This window comes from Hylaeus volcanicus, chromosome 2 (assembly GCF_026283585.1).
Source record: "Hylaeus volcanicus isolate JK05 chromosome 2, UHH_iyHylVolc1.0_haploid, whole genome shotgun sequence".
NCBI lineage: Eukaryota > Metazoa > Arthropoda > Insecta > Hymenoptera > Colletidae > Hylaeus > Hylaeus volcanicus.
In genome coordinates, this window is record NC_071977.1 from 30,021,089 (window position 1) to 30,033,539 (window position 12,451).

The following is a 12,451-nucleotide window of genomic DNA, read 5'->3' on the forward strand; positions in this document are numbered from 1 at the left end:
TATTTTAACTACAAACTTGAGTGTTTTTCCACCGATGGCGCCACTGACTCTATAAAATTAGTATTAATAAAATATTTTTTAAATTGACAAATTTGACGCAATTACACATGTCCTAACCATTTTATTATTTCATACGATTACTATTTAATGTTATTTTAGTTTGATTACAAGGAAAATTAGATATTTCGAGTTCACGTCATTTTAGAGTTCGAGTTTGAGTTCACGTCATTTTAGAGTTCGAGTTCGAGTTCTCGTTTTTTAAGTGCATGGGATTTCGGTCATTTCCGTGTCCATGAATCGAGCGAATATACGAATGTATATAGATAAACAGATAATCATCAGGAACGTATGTTAAGTATGTAACGTTACTATATACATTCCATCTATGGATCATTAAGCGATAGTAAACCAAATAACTATACTAATACTAATGTTTTTCTTTTTTAAGTTTTGACCTGTTTTGACAATTCGCCATCACCCCTGATTAACCTCCATGATCAAAACAATGGCGGGTTCTGCGTTAAGACGATTAGTGGCAGAGTACAAACGTAAGAAACAAATTCTAGTTTCACACATTTGTATCATGATTTCTCCTCTGTTTTTCTTTCTCCTTGATTTCAACTGATAATGTAACGTACATGTAATTTACAGAGCTAACCTTAAATCCACCCGAAGGGATTATCGCTGGTCCGATAAACGAGGAAAATTTCTTTGAATGGGAAGCTTTAATCACGTAATTATCTAAACAGTGAATGTAGGCTTTTTTTTACTTATACAATTATTATTAATATTATTTTTCGCTTAAACAGTGTGTTTTACATATGTTTACATACCTGTATCATGCTTAAGATTTTTATTTGTAAATGTCATTCAAATATATATATATATATATATAGTTACATTAATGTATGTTTGGTACAAAATTTCTTCTCTTTTATCTTTTGTGTATTTTTGATACTTGTTTCTAGTGGACCAGAAGGAACATGCTTCGAGGGTGGTGTATTTCCAGCAAAGTTAATATTTCCACCAGACTACCCACTGAGTCCACCAAAGATGCAATTCACCTGTGAGATGTTTCATCCGAATAGTAAGATTTTTCTGTATTGAGCATTTAAATTATTCTATTGAAATAAATGATGAAGAATGTACTATATAATTTTTTAATTCAGTCTATGCGGATGGACGAGTATGTATAAGTATATTACATGCACCTGGAGACGATCCTATGGGTTACGAAAGTAGCGCGGAAAGATGGAGTCCGGTTCAAAGCGTAGAAAAAATATTGCTAAGCGTGGTAAGTATGTTAGCAGAACCAAATGATGAAAGCGGAGCGAATGTTGATGCCGCTAAAATGTGGAGAGAGGACCGTGCCGAGTTTGAAAAAATTGCTGAAAAACTAGTTAGGAAAACTCTTGGTATCCCACCTTAGATTTAGATGTTAAATATTTAATTGGAAAGAGAATTGTCATTAAAATAACATATAATTCGGTGTAAAATATGTATTATGTTTAAAACAATAAAATTGTATTAATGTAATGTGTATAAGCATACCTTGAATTCTCTTAAATATTTAGGGTTAATTAAAATGATAAAGAATAAATACAAGTATTCGGAAGTAAATTGATATTTATTAATAAACAATACTGAAGTCCAACTTAAAAATGCAATGTTTATGACTAGCACTTGTCAATTATATATAACAAACGATAATAAAGATCGATGTACCAATATATTCTAGTCAAAGTATAACATTATACATCTTTAAAAAATCTGTAAGTCTTCAGTTTTATTATAATGTCGTTTTTTGCTGTACTTAATTATCTTTACACAATTTAATACAATTACTATACTAGATAAAATTAACGGTTGACACCATATATATTTATGTAATTAACAAAAAAAAGTTGAAAAATTCTAAGGAACAAATAAGGGAATATAGTTTAATGTTATACTTTGAATACAATTGTAAACTTTGGTATACAACAAATACATACGACTCTATGCCAAGTATATATTTCGTGAAAGATCGATCGTGATATTCTTCTAATTAAAGATTTGATCGAACCATACATTTTCACAACCAGATTCAAAGGTGTTCTATTTAGAAGAATACTTATTTTTTTATTTAAAAATTGTATACCCTTGACTATTACTGGTTTTTTCTCCTTATGGAAAATGTACAGTTTAATTGCGAGCTTTCATCAATTAACAATAATGTTACATTTTAGTGTGAGTATACATTGAATTCAATACTTTTGGTATGCTTCCACTAGGAAAGCATTATAAAAATACAAAACTATTCAGTGACACACATCGTCGTCCATAACAATGTAAAAGTAATATTTATTTGTAAAACAGATCGATTCAAAGATGCTTGGCATAGAAGCTCTTATGTTTTATTTATTAATGTCAAGATTAATTATAGTAAAATATAATTAAATAAAGCATCGATGCTTTCCAGTAACGCTAATTTTTCTATAACAATACATATGTGCAACTTATAATTAATGTAAAATATATTTGTTATAAAATGGTACTAATTCTGCTCTATATACCTCCCTCTGCGGCTGAGGTACCATGGTGCCTTTAACCATTAATTATACGCACATGTTTCACATATGTTTAGATTCATTCTTAGATTTAATCTTTTCAGACAATCTGGTAATAGTAATTGTATTGCAAAATCTACCACGTGAATATTGAGTATAAAATTTGTTTGTGTAGTACTGCAACGTTCACGAAAGTGCAAACAAAAGATTCTGAGCAATATGTATATGTGGCCCTCGCTATTCCATGATTTATAAAGCTGCACAGGAAAAGCAACTTAAAGATGAAATGAATTAAAAGTCTGTTAATCAATGTGTCTAATAATAACAGTCAGTACACATTTCGTATAAAAACTTTCTCCTTCCTTGAAAAATCTATCCTTATATCAGCGCTTCATAATATGAGCCCTGTATAACATTAAAGAATACAAATATATCAAAGTAATGTCTCTCTTTCTGAAGATGAGATTATACACTTCTTCAGAAAAAAGACAGAAACAAAAATATATATTATTACAATTCACTAAATTTATCTGAAGCTCCTTTCTACTTTTCCATTTGGTTACTTGAAATTGTGAATTGTTTGAAAACTTTTTTATTTAATTTATATTCTTAGTAGTAAGTTATAAGCTAAAATTTATACGATGATTGCAAATAAAACACAATCGAAAAATCAGAGTTTAATTGGAATCTTGCCTGAATGGTGAAAATCATCCGTGTAGTTAAAATAAAACTAATTACATAAAATTAATAATAACGTAACTAAATTCGATTAAGTGCATTGCACGATGTTATCTTGTTAAGTTAATCTGAGCACAAGAATAAACAGTGACTTCGATTACCTTGATTCAACTGCATAATTTAAGGAATCAGAATTCCATAATTTATAATTTTATATAGCACCAGTCGCTAATCAGTTTTAACACAGAATTGTTTACCTTTCAAGGTAAATATCATTAAATCTTATTTTAAAATTGGTTATTAAGAATGAAAAAAAAAAGTGCTATACATAGAAGAAAATTGCACGTTGTAACATCAATTATACTTCAAATATTAAAAAATCACAAAATATACATAGTTAATATGACGGAAATTCATAACTTCTTAATAAACTAATATTATGCTATCAAATCAAATTATACACACATAAATATAATTATATTATAAAGCAACATAATTAAATGAAACTAAGTTCCATTCAAAGATTATTTTCAAAATTAATTATCCATATTAATTTGTGAGGAAATACGATTGATGCTTGCATGAAGATACTTATACAGCATTATGATTCCATTAGTTCGTTGAATATTTCTTCTAAGTTAATCAGTCTGTGGCAGCTACGTCTAAACTTAAAATGTGATACAACGACTCGTTAAACCGATTAATATTGAAACTTCCTACAGTTGATAGACACAATAACTGATTTTTTATATATGCCAGAATATATTTTAATGTAACGTTAGCCTACTGCCTTTTCCCATAATTGCTTGTACGTGCATCAATGTTCAGTAACATATTCATTGACTTTGTATTCATCATCCAATGAAATGGAACGTTCTATGTAAGATATAGATTGACTATATATTTATAGTCCTTTTAGTTATATTAAATCGCGTATTTCAGACTCTTATACGATAGTAATCAATGTACTACGTAATTGAATAATCTCCGACAGACAGATAATTCATTAACGAAAACTCAATAAAAGTAAACGTATTTACGATTCTAATATCCAATTTAAAATAGCGATATAAGGTATATGGCACTCAAGAAAGAGTTATTCGATCAGTGGATCGCATCGTGAGATACAAATATTATATGCTCATCGCGTCGTACGGAATTTTTAACGTTATTTTAAAACAATAAACAGGAACTTAAAGAAATTTGTTGGAATTACTCAGAGTATCCCTAAAATAATTCTAACCTAATGAAAAAAAAAAAATAAGTTTCGCAATCAAGCAGCAATTTATTCGTATATTTCAATGTACGTAAGAGTGAAACCCGATGAAAAATTATTTTTCAACGAATTTTACTTCTTCTCCCATTTGTTTTCTCTCGTTTTTTTTTTAGTACGTTTACGTAAGTAACTACGTCATTTATAAACCTACGTACGAGCTGCGTGGAACGGATTACCATTCTTTTCGAAAAAATATTAAATATTATATTAAAAATTTAAACCAACGTACAAATGGATGGAGAAACCAGCAATTTTGTTATATTTCATCATGATACTGTTTAACAGAGTCATATGAAATAAAACCTTGTAAACTCTTTCATCTTAAATCATATGTAACACGACATTTAAACATTTGGCAAGTATTTTACAAAGATGAAGAACAAAAAATTATGTATTTGTACCTCACGATAGGCCTTGCGGTGTGAAACAAATCTTCTCTAATTCACCAGTCGAAGAACTAACAGGAGATTCGGCTCTGTCGTCTTGTTCAGCTAATTGCTCGGTGTAATAATGCGGCGTGCTCAGGTAATCGATGAGCCGCCGGGGCAGAGGTAGAGTTGAAATAAGATCCCTGCGTACCATCTTCAAAATAACAAATCTGCACGTGTGTTGTAAGCTCTGAACCTGTTTGAATCTCGACACTGGATGGAGAAGTTGTACACGCATCGGACCTAACACTGGCCGCCGATGAAGAAAAAACAGGTACCGCCCGCTACGCGAATGCTCTACCGCATTTTCAATGAAATCGACAATTGTATGTGACTTGAATTTCGTGCAACTTCCAAAGCTGAAATTACCTGTATCCATAATGACGTACAAAAATGCATGTTAGTATTGGTATATATATGAACATTCCTGTCGAAAAGAAATTATAAAACTTACCCTGATCATGCTCTATTCTCACATGTCGTACACAACTGTTAAGTCTAAACGATAAAGAGAAAATATAATGGTCGTCGCTACTATCTCGTACGATGAATGACCCATCTGGTTCGTTGGACAGTATCTTCTCCGCAGCTTCACCAGATATCGGGCCCCAATACCATCCGTACTGTATCAAAGAATTCTTTGATTGCAATATACATTTTAATATTAAATACGTATTAATATTATGTAGAAATTTAAATTACATACATTCTTCACTTTCTCGATGCTGGCAGCAAAATCCATGCTGGTATCCTCTGTTGATTCTTCTTCAACTTTTGAAATAGACGCAGACATTTGTTGTACAGAAGTCGGACTATCGCATTTAGATACCATCGTTGTAAGCGCGTCTTCCGCTTGTTCCACCCCAACGTCTCCGTTGCTGTTTGGCAACGGCGGTAATGCACGCTTAAAAAAAGGTAACTTTTGCACAGAGGAATCTACCTCTGAGGTAGTGTTATTATTATTAGCATGTTGGTCAGAATCGACCCCTTCTTCCTCTTCTACAATTTCACCCTGTACAATGCTGTTTCTTTTCTCTACAAAGTGGTCCGGAGAACCCAAACGCCTGAATCTAAAGATATTGCAAAGCGTTTGCTTCAGATTCAGCGAGAAATTTCGTTGACTCTTCTTCATTTTTTCCCTTTCAGAATCAACCTTCTCCTTGTGTGGTTCCTCTTTTACTTTTTTATGTTTAATACTAGCGAACGTATTCTTTTTATGTTTCTTAACGTTACCATTATTATTATTGTTATTATTATTATTATTATTGTTATTGTGAATCAGTCCATTGCTATTTTTGTTTGAGATTGGAATATCTGTCGACGAGTCTGTATGTGGGTTACTATACCTATTATTATTATTTACACTAATACCTTTCGGTGTCGCAAGGTGTATAGGTGTATGACTTATCGGAGCCTTATTATCGCGTTTAAGTTTATTTTCACTAGAATCACTGGAGCTTGAGTATAGGGTTTGCAGATATTGGCGCACTTCATGTAAAGTCATATGAATCGGTTCTCCAATATTATGCATGTGACCATTAGACGTGCGAGTTCCATGTCGGCCCGACGTCCCTGGGACACTGTGACGTTTTCCATTCCCGCTCTCGTTGCAACATACATCGGATAACAGTCTCTGTGATTTAATAACGTGAGTAATAGCACGAGGTTTCCCGCAGTAATGTCTTGCCTGTTGAATATGGGCTTCCAATTCGCTCTGAGAACTAGCAGATACGTTTCGTCTTCTCTTACGATGATGTCTATGACGTTTCGGCCTTTGCTGTATTCTAAGATCATGCAAAGGTCTAACAACATCTATCGGTACAGTATAAATATCAGAATCAAAGGGCACGTTGTACATATCGCTGATCTCGCTTGTTGTTAAAACGTCGTGCGACATAGCGGAAGTTATGAAACTACTGTCATCTACTTTATGACTTAATCCTGAGGTATTTATCGAATTATGAGAACTGGACAAGCGAGAAGATGCTAAAGAACATCGTGAATTCGGACGATTCAAAGTGTTATACGGAGTAATCAACGTCGTAGCACCTTGACTCGACGAAGGAGTCAACAGGTCTGTCGCCCAAAAACGTTTTGGATTGTGCATGCTGCGAGTTAACACTGGTACACGATTTGTTGCGGGTGCTATTCTTCCTTCTGGCCATGATATCCTACAAGATATTATTAACGCTTCTTCAATTGTCGACTGTACTAAATTTTCAGCGTAATCGTCTATTAATTGTGGAACTTTCTGTCTCATTAAACGTGCATAGCTAAGAATCGGTGCAGATGAAGATTCTGAGTTCGGAGGAGAGGGACTATCTTGAAACTCTGGCGGAGGTTTAATAGCTACGTCGACCACTTCGACTTCTAGTTTTCCATCGGCATCGGCCCAACCTGGTCCTTTTTTTAACGTATTAAAATTTTCGCCGCACATACCATCCGAGTAATCGAAAGAATCTTGCGACAAAGATTTACTCTCGATATCGCTTTCTTGCATCTAAAACAAATAAGAGTATTCATCCAGCTTGAAACACTCTGTATATTCTTAATATCTTATCCAAATATTAATATGCCAAAATAAATTATACCTCGATTGCGAGATGCGCTCGAACGGAATCACTAGAAATGGACCCTCCAATTCCACTGCTACCAAGATCGCTGAGAGGTCCAGTAGCGCTTAGCGAACATGACGGTGGAGAGTCCATCTCGATGCTTGCAATTTGTTTCGTTCGCTAAAAGGTTTATAGTAGCCAAAATTTCTGGAAGTTCCACATTGTCGCCTACAATATCGCAATAAACATTTATAGCAGAAGTTTGGCCTCCGATTGATCATAAATTTTAATGTAATGTTCTTCATTTAATAACGAATCACGTTTATCTTTCTCACATAGATTAAAGAATCTTACCTGAAAATAACAATTACGAGTAATACGCGAATGTTTCGTGATCTTCATGTTTACATACATGCTTGTACTTTTCGCATGGTCCATTGTGAATAAGAAACTGGAAGTACACGAAAAAAAATACTTATAATAATAGCGGAAGTTGATTATTTTTCTAAGATTCGCATATTATTGTCTAAAGTCGTGACATTATTTAAAAAGAAACAAACAACTATCTCTTTTTCGAAAGGAATGTATTCCGCGTTTTACAAATTTCAAATATTTAACCTTTGATCACAAATCGTGTAACGTTACTTTCGGGAAGCGAAACATCCACTAACGTACCTAATAAGGAAATTTAGAAGAAGAACCTATTCTTACGAGCAGTATTTAGCACTGTTAAAGGACACATGACACGATGAAAGAATATCTCGATATCGCTTCAGGAGAAAATTTAAAATTTAAATTTAAATCTACGTTCGCACGGTAGAAACGAAAATCGAGATATTCCTTGGCATCGTTTATCTTTTAGACGAAGCCTGCTATGGGAAATATTCGAAATATCTTGATCCAAAGTGCACGCCGTACAGCGAGCACTTTAACATCCCGGCAAGGTTGATATTTGCGTCGTAGTCGGTAGTAAACTACGTTTGACGTTTCGAAAGTAAAAAATCGGACTTACGTACTTATGCTAGGTTACTCGTAGTTCGATTGCATTCACGTAATTCTCGTCAATGGAGCGGTGTATGAAAAAACCGTTCATCGTTGTCACATAACGTCCGCTCGACAGACAAATCGATATTTAAAAGACAGAACGCGAATCCTTCACGTTACAGTTTACTCCATGTCAGTTCCGTTCCCACATTCCGTCTGTCATGCTGAGGAAGAGTTCCATTCGAGTACTTTCCGGGATCGACGATGTATTTCACAAAAAGAGAAACTACGGCCACCAATGTGGTTACACAATTCGAAACGATATTTATGTATGCCTCTTCGTCTGTTCGTTTTCAAATTATCGAGACATACAGTTTAAGCTTTTTGTTGTAAACTGGTAAACGAGGTTGTTTACAATTTTCGAGTGTAATATAAATACGCGTTAATGAAAATGTATCGAATACTTCGCACAGCTTTACTTTCAAACTGTTCATTCGACAATTTATTATTATATGAATAATGCAACTTCTACAATTGCATTTTGCTACAAGATGATGGTAAAAATTAAAATCAAAGAATTTATGTACTCATAATACATGTGAAATTTAAACCACTATGAAATTTTCGAATATTAGATTTTCGTCTTCGTGACGTTCTTCACGTAAGGATATTGACATTTTGGGAACATTTAGTTAAATAACTATGACCAACAGCTGATCTTCGCAATTTTTTAATTCGTTTAAATAGCGGAATCTCGAGTTCAAATTTCCCTGAATTTAATGGAGGAAAGGCAATTTCTCTGTATCCTCGTTGCTCTTGCTCTTCAAATTAATCCCAATACTTGCGTAAATACATGTGTATTTACGCGAAATAACAATGTGATACAGTACTTAGTTTTATCAGCAATCTATTGATATTGTAGCAATTTACTTAGATTTAGTGTATTTAAGTGAATAAATAATGTATCATGTGTCGTTATTTGTTATCGTTACATGTAAATAATAAGTAGAAAATAGACGATAAAGGGTAATATACAAGGTAATATACGAAAGATATAGTAAGTATATATCTCCAATAAAATAAATGTTAGTTTATTTCGATGATTATTTAAATAAGACATTTATGAAATAATACACATTTTGTTTGCTACGCTAGATAGCTGGCGTCTTCAAAAGTTTACTATAAACTGATAAGTACTGTACAAGTGCAGAGGGGTGCGAATCCTGTTCCTAATTCTGGTTAGCGTGATTAAAAAAATGCAGCCGAATTTAGCTTACAAACCTAACCTCGCTATCTTCTGCTGAAAACAGCTGTGAGCAATAAGTCTCAGTCAAAGAATAAATATTAATAATATCATAATATTATACATACTATTACGTACTGTTGCATTGTTATTATTTTATTTTGTATTATTGTATTTTTACAATTGTTTTACTTCTGTTAGAACTAGTTTTATTATATTTCAATAAACTTGACAATAATACATACAAATTTTGTGTATAATTTATTTTTCTTTCGCAGTTCAATTACACAAGACTCTTGTGATTTTCTGGCTGTCTTCATGTTTTCCTTAGTACATCTAGATATTTTCTTTCGTTTCTTGGTGATGGTTTTCGAAATGCACTATATTGTACACATCGGAGAAGAACTGTCTTACTCTGCTTACTAATACAAATCTTTCCTTGCATGTACTCATGAATGTAAGTAGTAACTTTATCCTAGATTCTACGTTTGATCTTAACTTAGTATTTTAATATAGTGCTAAATAAATATATTCTTGTATCGCTAGAATGGGTCATAACTCATGTTCATTTAACACAGCTATTGTCTAAGTTTTATTGCCTAGTTACAACTTCAAACTTTATCAAGAGTGCTTCCTAATGTATCTTTTTGTATCTCATTTTATATAACAAACCAGTTTGTGGTTCTTGTCTTAATGTATCTTATTGTATGCAATTTTTTTTTTTTGCAGTATTTTTTTTGCCAGCCTTTGAAGTGCGTGCATACACATCTTTTGACCATTAAGATAGAATTAATTCTTATGTGAGACTAAATTTAAATTAATTATTTTTTCTATTTAGATATATTTTTTTATTATTTTTATTTCATTTTTAGACATAAATGCTCCCTTAAAATGAATATTCCTAAGTGAGACTTTTTTACGAGGTCCCTCTCCACTACATAAAAAAAAAAATTTTCTTCAGCATGGTATGAAAAATTATTTGTTATAGTTAATTATGAAGTTTCTAAATATTGTATTACGTGCGTTTTTTTTCATACAGTCTCTATCTACCGCGCAATAACAGGTTCGACTGTATAGTTATATACAGATTTACCTACCTTAAGTAAACGTAAAATATTATCTTGGCTTTTATAATTATAATCTACTGTAATCACAAAAATAAATAACTAGCTAAAATAAGTAAATGCTAGCTATTTTGAACGAGTGCGCCGCTTTTAAACTCACGCGGTAATGTACCGTTGTTCTTTCTCGCACTTGTTAATGAAAATGTTTTATTTATTAATTATATTAAACAGAAATAATTGAAACGTACAGCGAAATAAAATTACAGATATGGGAGTAAGATAAAATTAAAAATCGAAAAATAATGTCGCTCCAACAATTCGCAGATTTGTTAAGTCTCATAACAATTGGCATGTGTTTTGTATTGAAAATTCCACAGATTTTAAATTTATACAATGCCAAGTCAGCAAAGGGAATTTCAATAGCTAGTCTTCTACTAGAATTAGTAAGGTGAGTTCAACTTATGTCGTATGTATACTTGTAAGAAGTTGTTATTTTTTTGTTTAGAAATGAATTTTAATAATAATTTATCCTTGTTGCAGCTATACCGTGATGACTAGTTACAATTACACAAATGGTTACTCGTTTCTATCTTATATGGAATATCCCGTTATTCTATTCCAAGAGTATATTTTGTTTTTTCTAGTCTTGAAATATTTAAATAAAATCAATTTAGTCGCAGCGTTATCCGCAGTACTTTATTTTACAATAACTATTTGTTTCGCACTGCGAGTAATTCCAGCAGGCGTCCTCACGTTCTTAGCGGTTGGTTAATTAATAAATAATAACGATAACAATGGTCGAAGGGTAATTCGAAGTCGATATAGTAAATAACGTTTGAATTTTTTAAATGATTTTTAGTCGTTGTGCACGCCAATTTCCATGTCGAGTAAGGTGATTCAATTACTGGCGATCGTGCGAGCTAAAAACGCGGATGCAGTGTCGCCGATTACTTGGTTTATATCCGCCTTCACAAATTTAAGTAAGTCGCTTACATCGAACAAGCGTTCATTTCTTCTAATCTACGAAATTTAATAAATTTTTATTTTTATTCGCAGCGAGGGTGTTTACGATATGGTTGGACTCGGCGGATATTCTGCTTTTAGGAAATTTTACTATATCCGTACTTTTGAGCTCCAGCATCATGTTCGCCGCGATTTACTACAGATGGCATCGAATTAAACAGGATTAAGAATTTGGAAGGAACTTGATACCGTGAAACTATTAGGTCGTCCTATAAGTTCATCCTGCAGCTGTCTCAATATTTAATAAGAAACTATTATAAAATGAAAGAGATTACCTCTTTTTATAACACTCAAGGGTATGTTTCCCATATTAATTTGAGTAGCAGAAGTATAAATGGCATGAACTTTTAGGACGACCTAATAATATAGCTACCCCTAGGAATGTTGAATTTTTTGATTTAACGAAAGAGAAATGCAGCCGTGTAATAAAATATACCGAATATTATTTAATACTTGCTGAAACGTGTATATAGTCGCAAGAGAGACCGTTGTTCCAAGGCAATAAAATTTCATTGGGGATGAAATCCAAAATGCGATCGACTCGTTGACGATTTCCTTTCTCGGCCGTCGGTCTCCTTTCTATCTTACCACTATGCTGTCCGCACTGATAGTGATTAGATTAGTAGATTTGCATGGCACCACAGTGGTGCC

General features: G+C 32.8%; 3 protein-coding genes across 14 annotated transcripts; 2 read left to right on the forward strand and 1 right to left on the reverse strand.

Moving 5' to 3' along the window:
- Positions 1-202: 202 nt before the first annotated feature.
- LOC128872531 (ubiquitin-conjugating enzyme E2 G2) lies at positions 203-1,545 on the forward strand. Of its 3 annotated transcripts, XM_054115330.1 has the most exons (5): positions 203-355; positions 449-548; positions 652-733; positions 969-1,087; positions 1,170-1,545. In XM_054115330.1, the coding sequence occupies exons 2-5, from the start codon at positions 494-496 to the stop codon at positions 1,427-1,429; spliced, it is 516 nt and encodes a 171-aa protein (XP_053971305.1). In that variant the 5' UTR covers positions 203-355; positions 449-493; the 3' UTR covers positions 1,430-1,545. The 3 variants fall into 3 exon arrangements, with proteins under 3 accessions (XP_053971305.1, XP_053971307.1, XP_053971306.1); XM_054115331.1 differs by lacking the exon at positions 203-355 and having other exon boundaries at positions 530-548; positions 652-754; XM_054115332.1 differs by lacking the exons at positions 449-548; positions 652-733 and having other exon boundaries at positions 210-355.
- A 63-nt stretch (positions 1,546-1,608) lies between these two features.
- On the reverse strand, positions 1,609-8,662 carry LOC128872523 (putative uncharacterized protein DDB_G0277255). Of its 2 annotated transcripts, none has more exons than XM_054115303.1 (6): positions 8,503-8,662; positions 7,841-7,937; positions 7,523-7,714; positions 5,638-7,431; positions 5,386-5,554; positions 1,609-5,300 (listed from the first exon to the last, which is right to left on the reverse strand). In XM_054115303.1, exons 3-6 carry the CDS (start codon positions 7,637-7,639, stop codon positions 4,906-4,908), a joined length of 2,475 nt encoding a protein of 824 aa, XP_053971278.1. In that variant the 5' UTR covers positions 7,640-7,714; positions 7,841-7,937; positions 8,503-8,662; the 3' UTR covers positions 1,609-4,905. The 2 variants fall into 2 exon arrangements, with proteins under 2 accessions (XP_053971278.1, XP_053971279.1); XM_054115304.1 differs by having other exon boundaries at positions 8,499-8,662.
- A 597-nt stretch (positions 8,663-9,259) lies between these two features.
- LOC128872530 (solute carrier family 66 member 3) lies at positions 9,260-12,336 on the forward strand. Of its 9 annotated transcripts, XM_054115324.1 has the most exons (9): positions 9,261-9,527; positions 9,626-9,782; positions 9,992-10,170; positions 10,443-10,513; positions 10,586-10,678; positions 11,044-11,225; positions 11,318-11,540; positions 11,637-11,757; positions 11,834-12,336. In XM_054115324.1, exons 6-9 carry the CDS (start codon positions 11,080-11,082, stop codon positions 11,965-11,967), a joined length of 624 nt encoding a protein of 207 aa, XP_053971299.1. In that variant the 5' UTR covers positions 9,261-9,527; positions 9,626-9,782; positions 9,992-10,170; positions 10,443-10,513; positions 10,586-10,678; positions 11,044-11,079; the 3' UTR covers positions 11,968-12,336. The 9 variants fall into 9 exon arrangements, 8 of the variants coding, with proteins under 8 accessions (XP_053971304.1, XP_053971299.1, XP_053971298.1 ...); XM_054115323.1 differs by lacking the exon at positions 10,443-10,513; XR_008456208.1 differs by lacking the exons at positions 10,443-10,513; positions 10,586-10,678 and having other exon boundaries at positions 9,262-9,527; positions 11,834-12,096; positions 12,180-12,336.
- Positions 12,337-12,451: the final 115 nt, after the last annotated feature.